The 27,500-nt window shown below is 45.7% G+C and overlaps 1 protein-coding gene across 1 annotated transcript in view; it reads left to right on the forward strand.

Moving 5' to 3' along the window:
* Nucleotides 1-6: 6 nt before the first annotated feature.
* LOC310771585 (DENN domain-containing protein 1B-like) overlaps nucleotides 7-27,500 on the forward strand; it is a gene marked incomplete at both ends in the record, with an annotated part of 46,217 nt that continues 18,723 nt past the window's right edge. The window contains 8 exon segments of the mRNA XM_083664166.1: nucleotides 7-22; nucleotides 25-55; nucleotides 1,374-1,493; nucleotides 12,728-12,797; nucleotides 16,456-16,536; nucleotides 19,665-19,724; nucleotides 23,570-23,623; nucleotides 25,677-25,787. Of these exon segments, the coding sequence (XP_083520292.1) occupies nucleotides 7-22; nucleotides 25-55; nucleotides 1,374-1,493; nucleotides 12,728-12,797; nucleotides 16,456-16,536; nucleotides 19,665-19,724; nucleotides 23,570-23,623; nucleotides 25,677-25,787 (543 nt within the window).

The following is a 27,500-nucleotide window of genomic DNA, read 5'->3' on the forward strand; positions in this document are numbered from 1 at the left end:
TCTCAGGAGGTCCTGCAGACCATACAAAGTTCTGCTTTCCCTTTGACGTGGCAAGGTACGCTTCCCCGTTTCTATAGCGCCGTCCCGCGTACACCTCCTACACACACACACACACACGTGCACTGCACACGCACGCACACACACACACACACACACACACACACACACACACACACACACACACACACGTATAGAAGCACTCCTCCCCCTTACAGAGACACATACGTGCGAACAAGGAAATGAGGTGATGTGCGCGTCGCGCGTCACACAGTCATGGCGAGCTGCGACTCACCATCAGTGCTTGGTAGAGCCACACACCATTCTGACTGTCAAAGTAAGAGTGATAGTGCTGTGTGTGTGTGTGTGTGTGTGTGTGTGTGTGTGTGTGTGCGCGCGCGCGTGTGTGTTTCCTGCTCTTGAACCCTAACAAATCTGACATTCTCCTACATACATACATACATATAATGCACACTCACTATAGCAGCAAACATCATAGCTGTTCACTATAGACGCCGCGCCGAAATGACAATGGTGACGATGACGGTGATGACAACACATAATATATTCATATATATGGCAATGATCGCAACAGCTATGATGCTGCGGATGGATGAGGACACCGATGACCTGCCTGTAAACTGTGTGTCAGTGTCCACACGTGCACACTGTGGTATGTTACTGTGTGTCAGTGTCCACACGTGCACACTGTGCTATGTTACTGTGTGTCAGTGTCCACACGTGCACACTGTGGTATGTTAGCATGTCCACATGCACACTGTGCTATGTTAGTATGTTGACCAGTGCACGTGTCGGGAGTGTCCACATGATATCATCTAGGTGTGATCAGATGTGTCCAGCAGCTCCCTGGCCTGCACAGTACTGGCCTGGACTCTCTCCTCAGCATGGAGAATGACATGTAAAAAGTCCCATTGTAAAGAGAGAGAGAGAGGGGGGGGGGGGAGAGGGGGTGGAGGAGATAGGGAGTGGGGTGGGGTGGGGTGGGGAAAGCCATCATACTCCTTCACTGAAGCTGAGCTGCTGCCATCTAGTGGCGTGTGAATATACTGAGCTTCTCCAGTATTTACCTTTGGGTTAGCGAGGTTTCCTCCAGTTTTATCCAAAACAAGCCATGATGGAAATGTGCGGTATCAAGATTTGGATGTTGATTGGAGATTTAGTTCAGATTAGCTTTTAAATTGAGGTGGAGAATTTTCTTTTTCTGAGTTTTGATATATATATATTTTACTTCAAAATGTACATGATTGCATCATTACTGCACTCTCTTGTATTGAGTGTAAAACACTCATATTATGGGTCCTACCAAATTTGCATGTCCGCGTTTGTCCCTATCCCCGTGTCCTGTCCTGTCCCAGGGTGTCCCAGAGTCAAGTGGGACAGCACTTCACCTTCGTGCTGACGGACATCGACGGCAAGCAGAGGTTTGGTTTCTGCCGACTCACTCAAGGCTGCCGGGTCTGCATATGTCTGCTCAGGTAGCACACACACACACACACACACACACACACACACACACACACACACACACACACACACACACACACACATGCACATGCACACACACACACACACACTTTATTTATAGTAAAATGTTTTATTTGAAGTCAATGCTATGAAGTGCATAATATTTCGGGTGTTTTCTGTATTCCAGTTCATGCAATGAGTTGATTTGAGTCTTTGCACTTTGAATACAGGGTATCGCCCAGCTTTGGAACCTTTATAATAATACACTTATTCTTCTTCCACAAATTATACAAATATCAAAATTTGAAGCAAATTATACAATTATCAAAATAAGAAGCAACTGGATGTGCTGAGAGTGATCCTGCACTTCACAAATACAACGATTACAAAATGCAACCTTTCACATTTCACTTCCTGTGCTTCATAAATGTTCTCTCAGAGTCGGTATGAAAGCGAGTACGTGGAGATAAACGTGTGCAGACCTTCTAACACCAGTGTCTTCATTAACTTATCAAATGAGCCAGATCCACGCTGCCTCTTTTCAAATGATGGACGGACCTCTTTCAGAAGCGTAAATAACCATCAATTGTTATGCTTTTTTTTTTTTAATAATCTGCATTTATTTATTTTTCAAGTCTGATGCAAATATTAATTTGCCCGGATCTTGAAAGCGAGACAATCTTCCCATTGATCCTCACACTTCACACTCTAAGCTGCACTATGCCAGAATAACACATTTATATTCTCATCTGCCCACACAAAGATGTTAGTGATGTGCTCATAATTACCCAAAAGATGTGCCGCTTTTCATATTTCTTAGGTGGGCTGTTGTTCCTATCATCACAATGTACAGTATATAAATGAGGAGACCAAGCGCTGGGCAAATTGCATCGTCTCCATCTAATTGCCGTGCAACAGAAGCTATTATCATTTAATTCTAATGTAATTGTATTGTTGACACAATGTTTTTTTGCGGATGTAATTACCCCTCTGCTATTACAAAGGAGGAACCACTCCAGTGCTAATCTCAGTGGACACGTTTATTCAGTGGAAATAGCAAAACCATCAACAAACACAACCCTGTGCATTGCATGCACTTTGGAATAAAACTGAGAAAAGTGTTCCGAACGATTCCATTTTAAGTGAAAAAATGAACAAAAAGACATACCGTATTTCTTTTCTCTGTTAATGTAAAGCAGTGATTCTGTACATGCTGCTCTCGCCTGTGTGTGTGTGTGTGTGTGTGTGTGTGTGTGTGTGTGTGTGTGTGTGTGGGGCTGTTGATGGACAGTCGTTGGTTTGTCGCTGCCCTGATGAGCTGCTGTGAAGAACATCGTCCCTCCCTCCCCACACCACCCACCCTTCCCGGCCAGCTTCCTTGGCCTTTTGTTTTCTCTCTCCCCCTCTCTCTCCCTCTCTCTCTCTCCCTCTCTCTCCCTCTCTCTCCCTCTCTCCCTCTCTCTCTCTCTCTCTCTCTCTCTTTTCTCCTCGTTATTCGGCTACGCTGCCACAGTGCGACGGCAAAGACGCTCGGCCCATAATTATGCATGAAGCTTCGCTGCCAATTAGCAGAGGCTCCCCTGTCCCTCTCGCTGAGTTCGACATGCTAATTCATTTGACATATGATGTATAAAATTCATTATGCATTCTGAGTAGTTTGCATGGCTTGCTTCATTTCATTTATAATAAAAATAATGTATAGAAAGTTTTTTTTTCTTTTTTTCTGTATTTTAATTTGTGTGTGCGTGCGTGTCGTGTGTGTGTGTGTGTATTTCCCAGTTGTTTATTTCTCTCTCTCTTTTTTTTTGACCTGATCTATTTTTCTTTTTCTTTTTGTTTCTTTTTTAATAGAGCCACTGTGTGGGGAAAAGATGAGTGAAAATACTCTAAAGCACGATAAGAAAAAACATGCATTTGAGATATCTCATAGATATGTGAAAAATGTGCAAATGGGATTCTTATATCAAATGAGAGAAGAACCAAAGCTCTTGGTCAAAAGTGTATTTTCTTTGTTTATTGTTTTTCAAACTTGCTTTATCCTTTTTGACATATTAGTTATGTAAGTAAGCATGAAGGAAAACGGCAGCAAGATTGCTCCAGTTTGAAATGCCCAAACACAGAGGAAGGAAGTGGGACAAAATAATTAAAGTTGTGATCGTTAAGAATTGTGCGTGTCAATTTGTATCCTTAAAATCCCGAAAGCAGGAAGGGCCAAGCCCACTAAATCTATATCCAGTTAATCTCTTGATTTCCCGTGGATCTAGAATCAAAGTAATTAAAACAGTTTGCGTCTGTGTGATTGTTGAAGTGCTGGGACCATAAAATTGTCACCTCTGCTTACAGGAGGAAGTGGCTTAATGAGTAGGACAGTTTTATGTGGACAGCCCTTTGTAGTCCCACCCGGCCGAAAGGGCCACGCTCCCTTCAGGCGCTTCAAGAAAAAAAAAGAAAAAAAAAAACCCCAAAACAGAACGGCTCCATTTGACGCTGTTATCCCCCTCCGTCCTCTCTCATGTTCATTCTCTCACATTTTGGGGGAGAGAAATAGCCGTTGGACATGTGAGCGGTTTGGAAGATGAAAAAGGCGAGTTTCCTCTCTTTTATTTGATGGCTGAGGCTTTGGGATAGGTTTTCGGGGGGGGGGGGGGGGGGGGGGTGCGGCCTTGCTCTGGTTAGTGGTCACTTAGCGGGCCGCCAGAGGACACTTCCTTCCCTGTACTTAACCTTTGACCCCGGGAAAAGTAAAGGTGTAATCAAATGGTGCACTGAGCCCGGCTACAAGGTGCAAGATGACTTATGATTCTGAGGGCCGGAGATTTAAGACTCATCCAGGGAATAAGGAGTAACGGTGTCGCGCTTAAACACCCAACAGCTCCTTTATGGCAGCAAAACAGCGCAGATGTGAGTAACTCCAATATAAAGGTGTAATCAATCAATGTCCACGTGATATATATATGGAGATGTTGCAAATGTTTTTGCGTTTTCTTTTGATATTGGCACGCTTTTTTAAATTGTGAATACATACCGTGCTGCTTGTGAAAACACAAAGTTTTGAAAGGCGTGTGGCAGCAGCAGCTACCCGTCCATATAATAGAATAATTGCTGTCTCATGCCAGATTCTTCTCCGAAGTCGTTAGGTGGTCTGAGCCGGGGGATGAGAAAGCGTGAGAGGTTACGAGTGGGCCCGCAGATTAGCCGCTAACTTTGGAGTACATGGCACTTTGAGAAGACATGTGTTTAAAATGGCAGGAGAGATTGCGGGGGCCCCCCACGCACCCCGGCAAACGCCAGTGATGGATTGGACGCCTCTCTCTCTCTCTCTCTCTCTCTCCCTCTCTCTCTCCCTCTCTCTATCGGAGGATTTGCGAAGCACAAACAGATCTGAGCAATGAACTGTGAAGAGTAGGAGTATCTCTCTCCGAGCTTTTCCAAACTTTAACTTTACATCAACAGAGAGGGAAAGGAGAGAGGAGGGGATGGCGGCGGTGGCGGTGCGATAAGCAAAAGAAAACATTCCGCGTCTTTAAGTTATATTCATTTCATTGCATTTAAATAAAGCTTAAAAATCCCATTTTTCTATTTTGCTAAGATCTCTGAGGAGTTTTTTTTTTCCCTGAGCAGTGGAGATCTTGATCAGTTGTGCTGCTTGGCTGCCTCCTCCTCCTCCACCACCAGCGATCATCATGCGTTTTGCCTTTAAAACAAAGGGCTTTTACAACACCTTGCTGTAGGAGTATAATGACTGTGAGATCTGTGAGGCTTGACGTCTGCTCTGACAGCCACGGTCCTATTTACATCCCCTTCAACTGTGAGAAATGAAGGATTAACGGCCAGGAGCCTGGCTGCTTTCAACGAGAGGCGAAGAGGAGGACGAATCGTGCCTCTGCCTCTGTGTCATTATATCTTCGTGGTTTAAATGTAAACTGACCTAATGTGCAGAATATGTGAGTGCTGTGTGTGTTGTCTGACATGGCAGAAATAGGTCTTCAGGTTGATATCCGGTCAGCGTGTAGATGAACACACGCACGTTTGATTCAGTCTCTCCTCAAGAGAGTGTGACCTGATTGCGCTACTAGATCTTCCATGCGGACGTCAGAATTATTGGCATGTTTTAAGAGGCTGATTGTTTCAGACTAATGGTCACTCAGCCGGCCTCTCTGATTGGTGCGCTCGGCTGCACTTCCCCGGGAACCCGGCCGTGTCATTGGCCCCCTTTGCGAATTTGGCGATATGGAAATTTGCATTGGGTTCACTTTATTGTTTTCTCGTTGTCGGTTAATTCCGGTCTACAGAGCAGCCCAGTGACCCATGGCCCTGGAAACTCTCACAACTCAGCCACTCAAACCTCTGTCCTCACGCGCAGGATGATTATGATATTACCAAGGAAATTGGAAAAAGCTATTTTTATCTGCTGCTTTTTATTTTATTTTATTTTGTCTCATTTTTTAATGTGGATGAGGTGATTGTTTTAATGATTTTTTTTGTATTTGAAAATAGATCGTTTCCGCGTTAATGACACAAACAATTGCTCAGTGAACTCGTTGAGCTAACGAGGGTCCGCTTTTAAGTGATTGATTAATTTGGCCGCTCGTTTGCTTTTCAGCCCCTGCGATTCAGGCAAACAAAGTTAACGAAGCGTTTATGAGACTTTCTCCCATAAACGTGTTGCTTCGTGTCCATGCTAAGCAGCCCCTAATCTACAGTCATTATTCAAGGAGTGTTCAAAAATGCATGTACAAAAATAAAAACCCCAAACTAAATAAATAAAAATCCAATACCTCGGTTCGATAACGACACCCGTGTTTTTTTTTACAGTTTGCATAACATTAAACGAAGTGAGCCCTCACAAAAAACCTCTAAGCTCACACAAAATGTTGGCCCCCTTCCACCACCAAACCAAGTCGACTAACTTGGCCAAGAATATGTCAACCCTGTAAAGAAAGCCATGCCTGCAGATGCTTTTAGCTTATGGTGGGTGTACTTAGTGATTAGCCATGACACCAAACACTAGCAGTATAAATAATTTACAGCTTGTTAATGAATTTATTTATTTGTCATTAATTAGATAAGGCAAAGGGATTTTTATTTATTTATTTGTTTATTTGAAGGGGTGGAAGAGAGAAGCAGGGAGATGAGGAAAGAGAGGGGAGGAGGCAGGAGGCATCTTGCTCTGTGCCTTCTTAGCTAACTAAGCCCTGTGCATGTGGGAGCAGCATGCTTGTAAAGCATCTAGCATCTCTCTGCATCCACCAAAAGCTACGGTTGCCCAGTGCCTTCATGTTGAAGAAACAAAATCCCTATTTTTTATTTGTATCCCCTCCACCCTCCCTTCCCACCGGCTCAAAGGGCAGACATGACAAGAATGCATAGCATGCACAATGTCATAATAAGTACTAGATAGCATTTACTGTAGCACTGTTCTCTCACTGTAGCTGCATGTACTGTACGGCGCTCTGTGTTAGCATTAGCTATTATAGCAGGGACTCATAATGCAACCATGCATTTGTCAGTCAAGTCAAGTCAAGTTTATTTGTATAGCACATTTCATACACAGAGGCAATTCAAAGTGCTTCACATAAAATGGTTGACAGGAAAATAAAAGAAAAGAAGAAGTAGAAGAATTTGTGGCATATTTTTGGAAGGCAATAGGTCAGTGACACTGTACAGTACACACACTGTGAGACTGTACTTTACACTGTGCATATGTTCCTACTGTACAGTACACACACTGTGAGACTGTACTTTACACTGTGCATATGTTCCTACTGTACAGTACACACACTGTGAGACTGTACTTTACACTGTGCATATGTTCCTACTGTACAATACACACACTGTGAGACTGTACTTTACACTGTGCAAATGTTCCTACTGTACAGTACACACACTGTGAGACTGTACTTTACACTGTGCATATGTTCCTACTGTACAGTACACACACTGTGAGACTGTACTTTACACTGTGCAAATGTTCCTACTGTACAGTACACACACTGTGAGACTGTACTTTACACTGTGCATATGTTCCTACTGTACAGTACACACACTGTGAGACTGTACTTTACACTGTGCAAATGTTCCTACTGTACAGTACACACACACACTGTGAGACTGTACTTTACACTGTGCATATGTTCCTACTGTACAGTACACACACTGTGAGACTGTACTTTACACTGTGCAAATGTTCCTACTGTACAGTACACACACACACTGTGAGACTGTACTTTACACTGTGCAAATGTTCCTACTGTACAGTACACACACACACTGTGAGACTGTACTTTACACTGTGCATATGTTCCTACTGTACAGTACACACACTGTGAGACTGTACTTTACACTGTGCAAATGCTCCTACTGTACAGCACACACACTGTGAGACTGTACTTTACACTGTGCAAATGTTCCTACTGTACAGTACACACACTGTGAGACTGTACTTTACACTGTGCAAATGCTCCTACTGTACAGTACACACACTGTGAGACTGTACTTTACACTGTGCAAATGCTCCTACTGTACAGTACACACTGTGAGACTGTACTTTACACTGTGCAAATGTTCTTACTGTACAGTACACACACTGTGAGACTGTACTTTACACTGTGCAAATGTTCCTACTGTACAGTACACACACTGTGAGACTGTACTTTACACTGTGCAAATGCTCCTACTGTACAGTACACACTGTGAGACTGTACTTTACACTGTGCATATGTTCCTACTGTACAGTACACACTGTGAGACTGTACTTTACACTGTGCATATGTTCCTACTGTACAGTACACACTGTGAGACTGTACTTTACACTGTGCATATGTTCCTACTGTACAATACACACACTGTGAGACTGTACTTTACACTGTGCATATGTTCCTACTGTACAGTACACACTGTGAGACTGTACTTTACACTGTGCATATGTTCCTACTGTACAGTACACACTGTGAGACTGTACTTTACACTGTGCATATGTTCCTACTGTACAATACACACACTGTGAGACTGTACTTTACACTGTGCATATGTTCCTACTGTACAGTACACACACTGTGAGACTGTACTTTACACTGTGCAAATGCTCCTACTGTACAGTACACACTGTGAGACTGTACTTTACACTGTGCATATGTTCCTACTGTACAGTACACACTGTGAGACTGTACTTTACACTGTGCAAATGTTCCTACTGTACAGTACACACTGTGAGACTGTACTTTACACTGTGCATATGTTCCTACTGTACAATACACACACTGTGAGACTGTACTTTACACTGTGCATATGTTCCTACTGTACAATACACACACTGTGAGACTGTACTTTACACTGTGCAAATGCTCCTACTGTACAGTACACACTGTGAGACTGTACTTTACACTGTGCATATGTTCCTACTGTACAATACACACACTGTGAGACTGTACTTTACACTGTGCATATGTTCCTACTGTACAATACACACACTGTGAGACTGTACTTTACACTGTGCAAATGTTCCTACTGTACAATACACACACTGTGAGACTGTACTTTACACTGTGCATATGTTCCTACTGTACAATACACACACTGTGAGACTGTACTTTACACTGTGCAAATGTTCTTACTGTACAATACACACACTGTGAGACTGTACTTTACACTGTGCAAATGTTCCTACTGTACAGTACACACACTGTGAGACTGTACTTTACACTGTGCAAATGTTCCTACTGTACAGTACACACACTGTGAGACTGTACTTTACACTGTGCAAATGTTCCTACTGTACAGCACACACACTGTGAGACTGTACTTTACACTGTGCAAATCTTCCTACTGTACAGCACACACACTGTGAGACTGTACTTTACACTGTGCAAATGTTCCTACTGTACAGCACACACACTGTGAGACTGTACTTTACACTGTGCAAATGTTCCTACTGTACAATACACACACTGTGAGACTGTACTTTACACTGTGCAAATGTTCCTACTGTACAATACACACACTGTGAGACTGTACTTTACACTGTGCATATGTTCCTACTGTACAATACACACACTGTGAGACTGTACTTTACACTGTGCAAATGTTCTTACTGTACAATACACACACTGTGAGACTGTACTTTACACTGTGCAAATGTTCCTACTGTACAGTACACACACTGTGAGACTGTACTTTACACCGTGCAAATGTTCCTACTGTACAGTACACACTGTGAGACTGTACTTTACACTGTGCAAATGTTCCTGCTGTACAGCACACACACTGTGAGACTGTACTTTACACTGTGCAAATGTTCCTACTGTACAGCACACACACTGTGAGACTGTACTTTACACTGTGCAAATGTTCCTACTGTACAGTACACACACTGTGAGACTGTACTTTACACTGTGCATATGTTCCTACTGTACAGTACACACTGTGAGACTGTACTTTACACTGTGCAAATGTTCCTACTGTACAGTACACACACTGTGAGACTGTACTTTACACTGTGCAAATGCTCCTACTGTACAGCACACACACTGTGAGACTGTACTTTACACTGTGCAAATGCTCCTACTGTACAGTACACACACTGTGAGACTGTACTTTACACCGTGCAAATGCTCCTACTGTACAGTACACACACTGTGAGACTGTACTTTACACTGTGCAAATGTTCCTACTGTACAATACACACACTGTGAGACTGTACTTTACACTGTGCAAATGTTCCTACTGTACAATACACACACTGTGAGACTGTACTTTACACTGTGCAAATGTTCCTACTGTACAGCACACACACTGTGAGACTGTACTTTACACTGTGCAAATGTTCCTACTGTACAGCACACACACTGTGAGACTGTACTTTACACTGTGCAAATGTTCCTACTGTACAGCACACACACTGTGAGACTGTACTTTACACTGTGCATATGTTCCTACTGTACAGTACACACTATGAGACTGTACTTTACACTGTGCAAATGTTCCTACTGTACAGTACACACTGTGAGACTGTACTTTACACTGTGCAAATGTTCCTACTGTACAATACACACACTGTGAGACTGTACTTTACACTGTGCAAATGTTCCTACTGTACAGCACACACACTGTGAGACTGTACTTTACACTGTGCAAATGTTCCTACTGTACAGCACACACACTGTGAGACTGTACTTTACACTGTGCAAATGTTCCTATTGTACAATACACACACTGTGAGACTGTACTTTACACTGTGCAAATGTTCCTACTGTACAGCACACACACTGTGAGACTGTACTTTACACTGTGCAAATGTTCCTACTGTACAGCACACACACTGTGAGACTGTACTTTACACTGTGCATATGTTCCTACTGTACAGTACATACACACTGTGAGACTGTACTTTACACTGTGCAAATGTTCCTACTGTACAGCACACACACTGTGAGACTGTACTTTACACCGTGCAAATGTTCCTATTGTACAGTACATACACACTGTGAGACTGTACTTTACACTGTGCAAATGTTCCTACTGTACAGCACACACACTGTGAGACTGTACTTTACACTGTGCATATGTTCCTACTGTACAGTACATACACACTGTGAGACTGTACTTTACACTGTGCAAATGTTCCTACTGTACAGCACACACACTGTGAGACTGTACTTTACACTGTGCATATGTTCCTACTGTACAGTACATACACACTGTGAGACTGTACTTTACACTGTGCATATGTTCCTACTGTACAGTACACACTATGAGACTGTACTTTACACTGTGCAAATGTTCCTACTGTACAGTACACACTGTGAGACTGTACTTTACACTGTGCATATGTTCCTACTGTACAGTACACACTATGAGACTGTACTTTACACTGTGCAAATGTTCCTACTGTACAGCACACACACTGTGAGACTGTACTTTACACTGTGCAAATGTTCCTACTGTACAGCACACACACTGTGAGACTGTACTTTACACTGTGCAAATGTTCCTACTGTACAGTACACACTGTGAGACTGTACTTTACACTGTGCAAATGTTCCTACTGTACAGTACACACTGTGAGACTGTACTTTACACTGTGCAAATGTTCCTACTGTACAGTACACACTGTGAGACTGTACTTTACACTGTGCAAATGTTCCTACTGTACAGTACACACTGTGAGACTGTACTTTACACTGTGCAAATGTTCCTACTGTACAGCACACACACTGTGAGACTGTACTTTACACTGTGCAAATGTTCCTACTGTACAGTACACACTGTGAGACTGTACTTTACACTGTGCAAATGTTCTTACTGTACAGCACACACACTATGAGACTGTACTTTACACTGTGCAAATGTTCCTACTGTACAGTACACACTATGAGACTGTACTTTACACTGTGCAAATGTTCCTACTGTACAATACACACACTGTGAGACTGTACTTTACACTGTGCATATGTTCCTACTGTACAGTACACACTATGAGACTGTACTTTACACTGTGCAAATGTTCCTACTGTACAGTACACACTGTGAGACTGTACTTTACACTGTGCAAATGTTCCTACTGTACAACACACACACACTGTGAGACTGTACTTTACACTGTGCAAATGTTCCTACTGTACAATACACACACTGTGAGACTGTACTTTACACTGTGCATATGTTCCTACTGTACAGTACACACTATGAGACTGTACTTTACACTGTGCAAATGTTCCTACTGTACAGTACACACTGTGAGACTGTACTTTACACTGTGCAAATGTTCCTACTGTACAGCACACACACTGTGAGACTGTACTTTACACTGTGCAAATGTTCCTACTGTACAGCACACACACTGTGAGACTGTACTTTACACTGTGCAAATGTCCCTACTGTACAGTACACACACTGTGAGACTGTACTTTACACTGTGCATATGTTCCTACTGTACAGTACACACTGTGAGACTGTACTTTACACCATGCAAATGTTCCTACTGTACAGTACAAGGCACATTTCCGCGTATTTATAGACATTGGACCATGCAGAAATAGAAGTATGTATGACACACACACAAAATAAAGTTTTCAGGAGACTGGAACTTTTTTTGAATTTGACAGAAATGACAGAAGAATCTTTAATAATAAAAAAAGACTTTCCTGGCCATGTTTCAGCACATCCTGTTTGATGATGATGATCATGTGACTTACTGTACGTCTGTATGTTGTAACAATATGTTCATGCATATCTTTGTCTCTTCCAGTTATCTCCCATGGTTTGAAATCTACTACAAGCTGCTAAATACCCTGGCAGACTACTTAACTAAACACCAGGTAAGCAACTCTTACATTTTGGACATTAAACAAGTACTAATTATATATATAATATATACTTAAAGTGCAGTATACTAAACGATGTTCCATACGAGAATAAGAAATGATAGCAGGAGTCGAGTGAGAAGCCAGAACACACCGTTTTGTGTTCCTGAACCTGTACTGTGGTAAGATGTCTTGTGCGTTCTGTTCTGTTCTGTTCTCTCTCTCTCTCTCTCTCTCTGTGTGCTGTTGTCTTCTTGTGTTCACCGTCTCGGGCTCCACTTGGCTCTGGTTGTTAGCAGCAACCATGTTGACATTTCACAGACCAAACGCTGATCTGACACGGCAAGTTATTCCTGATGATTTACTGCAAAACAAATAGTTTGGAAACACACGCGCACGCACGCACAACACACACACACACACACGCACACACACACACACACACACACACACACACACACACACACACACACACGCACACACACACAAATGCACACTTCACAAAACTCTTTCCCCCTGACTATTCGCTGCATTGTACTAGCAATGGGAGGGGAACTGTAAAATATGCAACAAACAGGCGCGATGTGCAGCCTCTCGTGCAGCAGGGTGTAGGTGATGTTCCACGCTTTAGACTGAGGAGAGAGAGAGAGACAGAGAGAGAGAGAGAGAGAGAGAGAGAGACCGAGAGAGAGAGAGGGAGAGAGAGAGAGAGAGAGGGAAGAGGGAGAGATGCACAGAGCTTTGGGACCGCTTTCAATTGTCATGTAGTCCCCGCTTCTCCCAAGTTGCTGAGAGAGGAGTGATCAGGAGGACCGAGCGTTGTTAAAAGTAGACACCCTGAAACACAAACACACTCGGCTCTGTCATTTGAAATAAATACAGCAGGATAATCTAATCTAGAGGTACAGACAGACAGACAGACAGACAGACAGACAGACAGACAGACGGTGTGTGAGAGAGAGAGAGAGAGAGACAGGGAGAGATGGAGGGAAAGATGGCGGTAAACCCTGGCTGACTGAAGTGTTAGTGTGCATGATTTGGTTTCTATTTACGCCGCTGTCCGTTCCAGGCGAGAGGGGGATGTTGACAGACGAGCCGAGACAGAAGAGCGATGAGGGTTTAAGGCGAGGGCTAAATGAACTGTTTCCCCAGGCCGTGTTTCTGACCATGCGTGTTGCTGACCATGCGTGTGAGCATTGAGCCTCTCATGACAGGAGGCTGTTCCATCGCACACACCCTAACACCCTCCCTCCCTCCCTCCCTCGCGCCCCCTCTCGCGCTGCATATCGCCGCCCCTTTCCTCTTCACTTCCTCCCTCTCTCTCTCTCCCTCTCTCTCTCTCTCTCTCCCCCTCTCTCTTGTGTACGCACATTCCTTCAAACAAAGCAGCATCTCGTAGGCCAAACCAAGGCAAACTTCTCTGAGAGAGCAAACGGAGAACGACGTGTGTGTGTGTCAGCGGGAGTTGGTTTAGTTCAAGTGCCGCTTGCAGACCACTGTCCCCCCTCTCTCCTCTGGCTGAAGCAGCAGAGCTAGAGACCAGACCACTGTCCCCCCTCTCTCCTCTAGCTGAAGCAGCAGAGCTAGAGACCAGACCACTGTCCCCCCTCTCTCCTCTGGCTGAAGCAGCAGAGCTAGAGACCAGACCACTGTCCCCCCTCTCGGCTCTGGCTGAAGCAGCAGAGCTAGAGACCAGACCACTGTCCCCCCTCTCTCCTCTGGCTGAAGCAGCAGAGCTAGAGACCAGACCACTGTCCCCCCTCTCTCCTCTAGCTGAAGCAGCAGAGCTAGAGACCAGACCACTGTCCCCCCTCTCTCCTCTGGCTGAAGCAGCAGAGCTAGAGACCAGACCACTGTCCCCCCCCTCTGCTCTGGCAGAAGCAGCAGAGCTAGAGACCAGACCACTGTCCCCCCTCTCTCCTCTGGCTGAAGCAGCAGAGCTAGAGACCAGACCACTGTCCCCCCTCTCTCCTCTGGCTGAAGCAGCAGAGCTAGAGACCAGACCACTGTCCCCCCTCTCTCCTCTGGCTGAAGCAGCAGCGCTAGAGACCAGACCACTGTCCCCCCTCTCTCCTCTGGCTGAAGCATCACAGCTAGAGACCAGACCACTGTCCCCCCTCTCTCCTCTGGCTGAAGCATCACAGCTAGAGACCAGACCACTGTCCCCCCTCTCTCCTCTGGCTGAAGCAGCAGAGCTAGAGACCAGACCACTGTCCCCCCTCTCTCCTCTGGCTGAAGCAGCAGCGCTAGAGACCAGACCACTGTCCCCCCTCTCTCCTCTGGCTGAAGCAGCAGAGCTAGAGACCAGACCACTGTCCCCCCTCTCTCCTCTGGCTGAAGCAGCAGAGCTAGAGACCAGACCACTGTCCCCCCTCTCTCCTCTGGCTGAAGCAGCAGAGCTAGAGACCAGACCACTGTCCCCCCTCTCTCCTCTGGCTGAAGCAGCAGCGCTAGAGACCAGACCACTGTCCCCCCTCTCTCCTCTGGCTGAAGCAGCAGAGCTAGAGACCAGACCACTGTCCCCCCTCTCTCCTCTGGCTGAAGCAGCAGAGCTAGAGACCAGACCACTGTCCCCCCTCTCTCCTCTGGCTGAAGCAGCAGAGCTAGAGACCAGACCACTGTCCCCTCCTCTCTCCTCTGGCTGAAGCAGCAGAGCTAGAGACCAGACCACTGTCCCCCCTCTCTCCTCTGGCTGAAGCATCACAGCTAGAGACCCAGACCACTGTCCCCCCTCTCTCCTCTGGCTGAAGCATCACAGCTAGAGACCCAGACCACTGTCCCCCCTCTCTCCTCTGGCTGAAGCAGCAGAGCTAGAGACCAGACCACTGTCCCCTCCTCTCTCCTCTGGCTGAAGCAGCAGAGCTAGAGACCAGACCACTGTCCCCCCTCTCTCCTCTGGCTGAAGCATCACAGCTAGAGACCCAGACCACTGTCCCCCCTCTCTCCTCTGGCTGAAGCAGCAGAGCTAGAGACCAGACCACTGTCCCCCCTCTCTCCTCTGGCTGAAGCATCACAGCTAGAGACCCAGACCACTGTCCCCCCTCTCTCCTCTGGCTGAAGCAGCAGAGCTAGAGACCAGACCACTGTCCCCCCTCTCTCCTCTGGCTGAAGCATCACAGCTAGAGACCCAGACCACTGTCCCCCCTCTCTCCTCTGGCTGAAGCAGCAGAGCTAGAGACCAGACCACTGTCCCCCCTCTCTCCTCTGGCTGAAGCAGCAGCGCTAGAGGCTCCAGAGCGTAAATAGCAGTCTTGTCGTGGGGCCCGTAAATGCTGGCTGAATAATCTGGGGGCCCGTTCTGTGGTGGAGCCAGCTCTCTGATGGCTTCTTAAAGCCCCCCGTCTTTGGAGCGGAGACCCCCTGCTTAATTACTGACAGGCCGCGTTCGGCCGTAAATCAACGCTGCCCGGATAACAAGCGTCTGCAGCCCCGCGCTCAGCCGTCCCTTAACCTCGCCATTGCTCGTTAAACGGATGTCAGTCGGATGTTTTGGAGCTCCTTCGGGCCTCGCTTCAGCGTCGCCCCCTGCTGGTCTGCGGCAGCGCCTCTCCCGGCGCTGTCGTTAGATTGACACTTAATTCATGTCATTAACCAAAAAGAAAACCAAAGAAAACTCACTGGTCTTTTGTTTCTGTGTGTGTTTGTCTCTTGGTTGTTTGTTTCTCTCCTGCAGGAAAATGACTTGAATGACGTGCTGAACTCTCTGTATGATCTGCCCGTGCCAAAGCCCTTCACACCAGTCAACCTGAGTCTGGTAGGTACAGATCTGCAGAGGGTAACTCATTACAAAAGTAACATATTACATGTAATATATTACTTTTAGCAGTAACTCAGTAATATAACTGATTACCAAATAGGATTTCAGTAATTTTATACCAGTTACTTTGTCAAGTAACACAAGTTACAAATTGAGTTAATCTCTCAAAGCACATATTTAAATAAAGATACAATATTTCCTAACCAAATTGTGTGTTTTTATGCAAATAACCACTGTAGATGACAATAACAAAGGAAAAGGATAACATTTAGAATCTTGGACGGTTTACACTGACTTCAAGATGGTTGTTAAAAAGAAATCGGGATGTTCCAGGGCGGCGATGTCATTCTGCTACTGCAGTTATTTTGGTGAAAGTAATGCAAAAGTAGTGTAATAAGTAACGAGTTACTCTACACAGACCAGTAATATTGTAAAGTTACTTATTACTTTCAAATGAAAGTAACTAGTAATATGTAGTATATTACATTTTGAAAGTAACTTGCAGGGTAATGCAGGGGTAGATTCCCTGTCTACCAACATGGTAGGGTTGCAGGTTCAAGCCCCCGTGTTGGTTGGGTGTCCATACAGGCACAATTGGCCGTGTCTGCGGGTGGGAAGCTGGATTAAGGGTATGTGTCCTGGTCACTGCACTAGTGCCTCATCTGGTCAGTCAGGGCGCCTTTTGGGGGGGGGGGGGGGGGACTGGGGGGAATATTGTGATCCTCCCACATGCTATGTCCTGCTCATGAAATTCTCCTCGCTGTCAGGTGAAAAGCTGCTGGCCACTGCACATGTATCGGAGGAAGCATGTGCTAGTCTACAACTAACAGTGGGGGGGGGGATTGGCCAAGTACAATTGGGAAGAAAATGGGAGGGGGGGATTTGGAAAAAATAACAGAATAAAAGTAATGCAATAAGGAGACATATAGAGAGAAGTGTACTCAAAGAGGAGAGGAGACAAAGACGGCATCGCCAAAAACAGCCAGGAGACAAAGACGGCACCGCCAAAAACGGACAGGAGACAAAGACGGCACCGCCAAAAACAGCCAGGAGACAAAGATGGCATCCCCAAAAACAGCCAGGAGACAAAGATGGCATCCCCAAAAACAGCCAGGAGACAAAGACGGCACCGCCAAAAACAGCCAGGAGACAAAGACGGCACCGCCAAAAACAGACAGGAGACAAAGACGGCACCACCAAAAAGAGACAGGAGACAAAGACGGCACCGCCAAAAACAGACAGGAGACAAAGACGGCACCACCAAAAACAGACAGGAGACAAAGACGGCACCATCAAAAACAGACAGGAGACAAAGACGGCACCGCCAAAAACAGACAGGAGACAAAAACGGCATCGCCAAAAACAGACAGGAGACAAAAACGGCACTGCCAAAAACAGACGGGAGACAAAGACGGCATCGCCAAAAACAGACAGGAGACAAAGATGGCACCGCCAAAAACAGACAGGAGACAAAGATGGCACCGCCAAAAACAGACAGGAGACAAAGATGGCATCGCCAAAAACAGACAGGAGACAAAGATGGCACCGCCAAAAACAGCCAGGAGACAAAGATGGCACCGCCAAAAACAGCCAGGAGACAAAGACGGCACCGCCAAAAACAGCCAGGAGACAAAGATGGCATCGCCAAAAACAGACAGGAGGAAATGAGGGCAGCATCAAGGCTTGAGGAAGTAGAGAGAGATTGACAGAAAGTATAGAGGCGAGGGTTGAGGGTTATGATGGAGTGGGGGAAAAGGAGAGATGATCAGACAGAGAGAGAGGAGAGGAGGAGGAGGAGGGTAAGATGGAGGAGCGGAGTGAGAGACGCAGAGGGCCCGGCCTGGGACTGACACTTTGTTTGGAACCAGGAAGTGGCGCCAACAGTTTGTGTGTGTGTGATAAGCCGGTGCCGGACATGTTTCAACCTGAAGGGCTCTTTCACAACTCGTCATGTCTTCTGCTTATCAAGACGTTAAGACGGCTTAACGAGCTTAACGAGCGCAGCGCCCCTCAAAGTGCGCCTGTGTTTGAGTTCACTCTGACACTGAGCCCAGCTCACTGGCTGTTTCCAGCTCCTACACAAAACACTCTTCAACCGCTTTCTTTCCCATAACCCTGGCCTACATTACATAATATACAGTAGATCCTTTCCAAAAAATTAGAATATCATGGAAAAGTTAGTTTTTCTCCATAATTCCTTTCAAAAAGTGAAACTTTCATAGATTATAGATTCATTACACACACAGTGAAATATTTCTAGCATTTCTTTGTTTCATTTTTCATAGTTTTGGCCTACAGCTCTAGAAAACCCCCAAAGCAGTATTTCAAGAAACTAGAATAGTGTGAAGAAAATCAGCAGTTGCTTCTCAGTTATGACTGACTCCAGCCTCAGTCCACTCCCTCTGAATCTCCGCCAAATCTTTGAATCGTCTTTGCTTGACAATCCGCTGAAGCCCACGTTATTTCCATGATATTCCAATTTTTTCGAAAGGATCTGTATATAAGTAGAAAGTCAGGGTTTTTTCCATGGGACTGCTAAACTGATAGTGTTTTGTTCACTAATATCTCTATTTCTGTTGTTGTTTAGCCTCCACACCGTAATAGGATCCAAAGGGGTTTCGGGTTTTAGCCTTTGTCCTTGAGGAGCAGCGTTCTTTTTTTTTGGGGACTAATTAAACGAGCTCCTGTGCTCCTCTTCTCAGAAGGATATACATCTACCGTAATCACACAGACGCATTTACAACATAACAAGCCTCATATAGAAGGTAATCAATATATCTGTACGAGGGTTAACACGTTCAATTGGCTTCCTTGTGATATCTTATTTTTTCTGTCAGTGTTTCTTTTTATTAGCTACATATAGAAAAAAGAAATCTTTTCATCTCCATCTCAGAGCTCGGGTTGGAAAAGGAAACCCCGGAGAGCAGAGGTGATGGTTTCATCTGCTTTCTGGGAGAAGCCACTAGTTTGATATTTAATTGATGAAGCAGAATTATTCCCTAAAAGGCGGATTTTTGTTTTATCGTGGCAGCCAAGAAAGGATCGTTGTCGCCTTTCATGTGTGAACCCTATTTTTGCTCTCTCTCTCTCTCTCTCTCCCTCTCTCTCTCTCTCTCTATGTGAAGAATGAGCAGTTGTATTTTGCCACTGGGCAAGTATTGCGAGATGGGCCGAGCAAGCAGCCGGTGAGTGAGTGAGAGAGAGGAGGGCGAGCGAGAGGCTGCTCTGAAATCTGAAACCGCCGCTGCACTTAATCGCATGGGAGCCGCGGCTTTTCCAATTTGGCCAAATAATCTTTTTAAATATAACAAAAACAAACTATCCTGGGCCTTGGTGGTGTGTGTGTGTGTTTCTTCTCCTCTGGAAGACAATCAAACTTTGTGAATGATTAATGCCATTCCACTGCTGCTGTATTCTCTTTCTGAATATCTCAAGTCTTTTTTTTTTTTTATCTCTCTTTTATAGTTTATGTTTAAAGCAAAAGGCGATTGTGCTCAAAAAGTCTCCTTGATGCCTTTCCAGTTAACCCACATTCCATGTTTTTATATAAACACGTCTTTGAAGGGGGGGGAAAAACAACAGATAAGCAAGCAAACAGCCAATGGGAGGCCTGGGATTTGTTGGGGTGCAGTTGAAGAGCGTGGCTTGTGTGTGATGATCACTCTGCCATGTATTTGTAAGACCAGCAGGGAAACATAATTTAGCACACACGGCACACAAAAGGAAGAAGGGGAGACAGAGGGAGAGTGAGCAACTGGCCATCTTTTGACCAGGGGAAACCCCCAATCTCACAGTCATCATCAATATGAATTATTATATTAGACTTTCTTTATTTGGCATATAGAGAGGCAAAGTGGAACGTCACTTCCTGCTTCAGCACTGTACCAGAGATTTTCATCCGCTATTTATTTTCCCATAGACATTTCGTAAAATGCTTATAAAAATAGTTTTACTTCGTCAAACCAAACTGTTCAGCGAACGCTATAATCGGGAGAGACGATAGAACATTTAACTCGGACCAAAACAAAAAAAAACATCGAAAAAATATTTTTTATTTTGGTCTGAGTGAAATGTTATGCGATCTCTCCTGTTTCTAAATATATCTGTACCGTTTGGTTTGAACAAGTAAAACTATTTTTATAAGCATTTTACGAAATGTCTATGGGAAAATAAATGGCAGATGAAAATCTCTGGTACAGTGCTGAAGCAGGAAGTGACGTTCCACTTTGGCTCTCTAGATCTTCCTTTGTCCCTGTCACACTCTACTATGACTATGACCCTCCCTTTTGTGAACGTGGCTGTAATTAACTTGAGTTCCACTGTACAGTTTGCTTTCCCATCATAATTATTTTCAGATTTTTCACACTTGCACATATGTGCTTAGTGAGTGGAACATTTCAGTTTGTTTTATAGCAAACCAGACATTTAAATTATAATAACCAAAAAGGAAAAAGTAGTGTGTCCTAGTGTGTACGTTCCTTTCTATCGTCACAATCTGTTACCATCTCTTTGATTTGCAGAAAGACAGTCACTTCCACAGTTGTACTTTTTATCTTGTTTTTTCGAGGGTTTTTCATATTTCTAGCGTTGGGTCAAGTTTTCTAGCCTGGTAAACCAGCCCGTCACGTGACCTCACATTTCATTAATGTGAGGTCACGTGACGGGCTGGTTTACCAGGCTACAAGTTTTCCCCGTTAATGAAAGAATGTAAAATTCAGGGGACATTGAGAAGATATTTTCGATCATCTTATTCAGAAAATGTTAATTACCGCTTATTTGTTGTTGTTGTTGTTGTTCGTTACCACACTGAATCGAGGGAAATTGAATTATATCAGATTGGTGCTGCAAAGAGAAAGTCGCTATCAGATTGCACTTATTTCCTGCAGGTTCACAGCTCGTTAATGAGAGATGTGTCAATAAACGCTGTTACAGACCTGCAGACCTCCAGCGCCTCTGAGTGAATCCTGACAAACACAAGGTTGCAGAATAATAAATCATCTTATTTTTATTGATTTGATCTGAACTTGATCAGCTCTTCTGGGTGACGGGCATTTCTCTCTCTGCTCTCATGTCTCTGTGATTGGATTGATGAACGCATGTAAATCTTTGTTGTGTGTGTGTGTGTGTGTGTGTGTGTGGTGATAGTGTTGGTGGTGGGGTTGCTACTAGCTTTGTAGGCCTCTTCATGTGTTACATTATAACTTACTGTATCAGTGTTTCCCATAGAAAACTCTTCAGGCCTGGAGGGATTTGGAAACGTACCCCGACCGCAACGGTGGGGGCCGTCGCTGGCGACGCTAAACTTTTAGCTAACCTGTTCGCAATGGCATCCCAAGTATCATCATACTATTATGGATGATGCGAACAGTTGTATTATGGGATGTGCGTTTCCCAGGCAACGACACACGTCGTCACGTTTTGGAACAGCGCCGCACGCTGGCACGATGCTCCTAAAAGCAAAATGCTTATTGTTTTGAATGATTTGGCATCTCCTATTACTGTCAACACCAGTATTGTTGTATTGTAATAATATGCCATAAAGGTTTATTGAAATTTTGGGCAGGGGATTTTGTTTTCTTTATTTTTTTTTCCTGGCCTGGCGGGGGCGTCGTTGGCCTGGCGGGCCCGCCCGGCCTGTAGAATGGTAGGGGAAACACTGTTACTGTATGTTAGCCTGTGTTCATTCTCCAGCATGCCAACAGTAGCTCAAGTCAGCAGGACCTTTGTAAGTGGGATGTTTTCCTCTAAGTACGCTGTTGGAAATGTGAGAAGATCTACTGTATGAGCCACAGTGAATTTAAGGGGAGGAGGAGCAGGAGCAGATGGTGGAGCTGAGGCCTAGAGAAACACAGGTGTGCCCACACGACACAGGAGAGGCGAGTAGAGAGAGAGAGAATACAGGTGTGCCCACACGACACAGGAGAGGCGAGTAGAGAGAGAGAGAGAGAGAGAGAGAATACAGGTGTGCCCACACGACACAGGAGAGGCGAGTAGAGAGAGAGAGAATACAGGTGGGCCCACGACACAGGAGAGGTGAGTAGAGAGAGAGAGAAAATACAGGTGTGCCCACGACACAGGAGAGGCGAGTAGAGAGAGAGAGAGAGAGAATACAGGTGTGCCCACGACACAGGAGAGGCGAGTAGAGAGAGAGAGAGAGAGAATACAGGTGTGCCCACGACACAGGAGAGGCGAGTAGAGAGAGAGAGAGAGAGAATACAGGTGTGCCCACGACACAGGAGAGGCGAGTAGAGAGAGAGAGATAGAGAATACAGGTGTGCCCACACGACACAGGAGAGGCGAGTAGAGAGAGAGAGAGAGAGAGAGAGAGAGAATACAGGTGTGCCCACACGACACAGGAGAGGCGAGTAGAGAGAGAGAGAGAGAATAGTGTGTTTCAGTTGGTGGTTTGTCTACCTGTCTCCAAACACTACCTCTCTCAGGCCCCTTTGATCTGAACCTGCCCTGCTGTCCCAAACTGAGACAGGCATCCCTGTGATCCTCTAAACTACCTGTGTGTGTGTGTGTGTGTGTGTGTGTGTGTGTGTGTGTGTGTGTGTGTGTGTGTGTGTGTGTGTGTGTGTGTGTGTGTGTGTGTGTGTTGTATCTGCGAGTGCACGTGTCCATCTGTGTGTGTGTGTGCATGTGTACATGTGCACACACACACTTTGGTGTGCGTGTGTGTGTGTGTCCGAGCGTGCGCACGCCTTCTTTAATGCTTAAATACAGCGTGCGTTTTCCACCGGAGACATCAGGCGTGTGTGTGTGTGTGTCTGTGGGGAGCTGAGCTGCTGTTGAGCTGCTCTCTCTGTTCTCCAGGCCTGATAAAAGCATCGCCACAGTTCAGACACCAGCTCAGCAATTCATATAGACAGAGCAGAAAGATGAGCCATAAATCATAGAATAAAGTGAAGGCCCTCCCTCCCCCCTCCCTCCCTCCCTCTCTCTCTCTCCCTCATTCTCTTCTGTGAGCGGTGCGCTTGATTCGTGACCTTCTGTCTTCTTTTTGTCCTGTATGTTTGTGTTTTCGCAGCACTCCTACTTCATCGCCCCGGATATCAACGGCCTGCCAACCATCCCCGAGAGCGTAAGTCTTCCTAGAAGAGAGAGTGAAAGAGAGAGACACACACACACACACACACACACACACACACACACACACACACACACACACACACACAGAGAGGGGGAGACGGAGAGAGAGATTCCTCACTTTTTTTGGAAACTTCTCTGCTTCTGCTAATGGTTTTTGATCACACACACCTGTCACCTTTTGAAATGATTGCATCACCCCATCTTGTCTGGATTCCACCTCTCTTTGCTTCTCACACTGTTAATGTTAAAGCTCAGTGACCGTCATGGGAATGATTGTGTTCAAATAGAATACAAGTTCCTCCTTGATTCTCTATCAACCATGGAGCTGAACTGCAACAATTCTGCTCTTGTCAGCAATGGACAGCCAATGAAAACGAGCCCGACAGCCCACTCTGGAACATTTAAGCAACCTTGACGGATAGCCGTTCTACAAAACATCAGGCTAAATCAGGTGTGCCTGGTCAACCATCCGCATCATGTGTGAACTCACATTCTGTTTGGTTCTGCCCGCCCACAGAAATTGCAAAGTGCACGGGCCAATCAGGGACCTGCCTTCTAGTTGACAATGTAACTGGCCAATCGGGGCTAGCAAAAATGGCCTGTAAATGGCGGTAAATGGTAAATGGCCTGCATTTATATAGCGCTTTTATCCACAGCGCTTTACAGTCAGTAGGTACATTCGCCCATTCACACACCGATGGCGGCAGGTTACCACGCAGGGTGCTGGCACACCAACGGGAGCAATTTGGGGTTCAGTGTCTTGCCCAAGGACACTTCGACACGCAGACTGGAGGAGCCGGGAATCGAACCACCGACCTCTTTTATCCAAAGCGACTAGTGGACGACCCGCTCTACCGCCTGAGCTACAGCCGCCCCCCGCGGTAACAGTAGAATAAACACCGCCTTCGATTGGATTATTTGGCGACGCTGATTGGCTGAAGGAGTTGTCTGTCGAGTAGGGGTGTCACGATACACTCAGTTCACGATACGATACGTATCACGATACTGGGTTCACGATAACGATACGATACGATACGATTTTAACAATATTTTTTTAAACTTGAATAATGACAATATATGACTGGAAAAGTAGTATTTTATTTGAAATGCATAAATACAAAACATGCTGTTGTGGGAAATTGTTATTACAATAACAACTAGAAAAAACATGAGATTGGAGATAAGGCTTATCTTGAAATAGAATGAGTTACACCGTCACTTAGATTTACTTTGAACTAAAAGGTTTCTCAGCAGTATAAATTCTCATTATGCATCTTCAGTTTTTCTTCAAACTCAAACAACAAGACTTTTCTTAGTCTATTTTTTATGCATCTTCAGTTTTTCCTGTCAAGTAAACAGTTTTGCCAGAAACTCAATTGAATGGTTTCTCTCCTGTATAACTTCTCATGTGTCTCTTCAGAGACTTGTTCAACTGAACTACTTTCCACACATTGAACTTCAACAAACAAAGACGTTTCTTTGTCTATTTAAAAAAAAAAAAAAAAAAAAAAAAAAAAAATTCCCCCCCCCCAACGATATGAGATTTCATCTCAACGATACATATCGTGACGTTTTACTATCGCGAAATTTCGTGGGACGATATATTGTGACACCCCTACTGTCGAGGGCAAAATACTCCCACCCACTGAAATCGCTGTATCCAGACTGGCACGTAGAGTTAAACAGAATGCGAGGTCACATGATCAGGGTGGCTTTTTTACCAGGCTGAAATCAGATGAAGGTTACAAAAAGCGTTCCTGCGCCTCTCATTTAAGAGCTATTTCTGATCTATCCACTGCGTAACTGTGACGACAGAGATGGAAGTCCAAGTAGGTTTCCGAGCCCAGTACAGTACAGTATGTTTCTCTCTCTCTCTCTCTCTCTCCGTGGCTAATTCAGGCAACACTCTCACAGTCTGCAGCCAGAGACATTTTCCCTGTAAGCAAGTGGATGTGCAAAGTCAAGAGATAAGTTTGGAGTCAGGAGTGTTGGCTGAGGTTGACTCAGTGTGTTCTGTAACCTGCGTATGTGCTGTCTATTCCCAGAGGAACCTGACAGAGTACTTTGTGGCTGTGGACGTCAACAACATGCTGCAGCTCTACGCCAGCATGCTGCACGAACGGCGCCTCATCATTACCTCAACCAAGCTGAGCACTGTGAGTCCATCGCCTCCTCCTCCTCCTCCCAGTCACTCCTCTCCTCTCCTCTCCTCTCCTCTCCTCTCCTCAGCACCACACTCACTCATCCCGCGGGCTGCTGCACTGTGTCCTGTCAGCCACCGGAGGAAAAATAGCTCCGCGAGTGGGTTTCAAATCGTGTTTTGCAACCACTTGAGGAGGGACGCTTGATTTAAGAACACCGCTGCTCTGTGTTGTGTTCTCTGCATAGCCCTTAATTCCCCTGTGTGATATAAGGTGACACAAAAGTCTCAGTCGTATATGTATAATGTATAATGCCTCATCTCGTTTTGTCATGCTGGATAAATGTATGCTTCTCGCATGCTATCTCATCTGTCTCCTAAAAACACATCACATCATATTATGAGAAACTAATATTGCATTCGCTAATTTATAGCCGCAGAGAGTTGAGGCCGCACTTTTTGGTTCACATCCAATTCGGAGATGAAAAAAAGCCTGATGCTGCTGTCTCTGATTTGCCCTCCCCAAAAAATGTGTAACCGCTCAAACGTCTTAGATTGAACATGATGCTCTTCATCAATATTCCAGCAGGATGAGGATATCAAACCCTAAGTAGCAAAGCTTAGTCATATTTATCTGACATGGCTACCCTACTTGTGCAGAGAGTTTAACTGATCCCCCCCCCGCCCGACCCTGGCACCCCGCGCTCTGGCACGCCCGGCCTCGCTATCGCCGAGCTCCGACAAGCCTAGCGAGATCCCCACACTAAAGCAGGATTACATTTGACTGTTTGTGTCTCAAAGACGCCACATTTTAATGGCCGAAAAGCCCTAAATTATCAGTTATTACTCTCTCACATAGCTGATAGCTGGAGTCACGTCTATCTATCTCTCTCTCTCTCCTTTTCCTGCCTTATCTCTACGGCTCAGCGGGCAGAGCCAAATGTTTATGACAGATGAGAGAGGGGAGAGAGGCGAGTGATCTCATCCACACCCCTGTCTGTATCTGCAGTGTGAGCCGGCCCTGCCTCCCTCACTGTCTGTATCTGCAGTGTGAGCCGGCCCTGCCTCCCTCACACCCCTGTCTGTATCTGCAGTGTGAGCCGGCCCTGCCTCCCTCACTGTCTGTATCTGCAGTGTGAGCCGGCCCTGCCTCCCTCACTGTCTGTATCTGCAGTGTGAGCCGGCCCTGCCTCCCTCACACCCCTGTCTGTATCTGCAGTGTGAGCCGGCCCTGCCTCCCTCACTGTCTGTATCTGCAGTGTGAGCCGGCCCTGCCTCCCTCACTGTCTGTATCTGCAGTGTGAGCTGGCCCTGCCTCCCTGTCTGTATCTGCAGTGTGAGCCGGCCCTCCCTCCCTGTCTGTATCTGCAGTGTGAGCTGGCCCTGCCTCCCTCACTGTCTGTATCTGCAGTGTGAGCCGGCCCTGCCTCACTGTCTGTATCTGCAGTGTGAGCCGGCCCTCCCTCCCTGTCTGTATCTGCAGTGTGAGCCGGCCCTGCCTCCCTCACTGTCTGTATCTGCAGTGTGAGCCGGCCCTGCCTCCCTCACTGTCTGTATCTGCAGTGTGAGCCGGCCCTGCCTCACTGTCTGTATCTGCAGTGTGAGCTGGCCCTGCCTCCCTCACTGTCTGTATCTGCAGTGTGAGCTGGCCCTGCCTCCCTCACTGTCTGTATCTGCAGTGTGAGCCGGCCCTGCCTCCCTCACTGTCTGTATCTCTGCAGTGTGAGCC

Source organism: Poromitra crassiceps, assembly GCF_964638095.1.
Source record: "Poromitra crassiceps genome assembly, contig: HAP1_SCAFFOLD_844, whole genome shotgun sequence".
Classification (NCBI taxonomy): Eukaryota; Metazoa; Chordata; class Actinopteri; order Beryciformes; family Melamphaidae; genus Poromitra; species Poromitra crassiceps.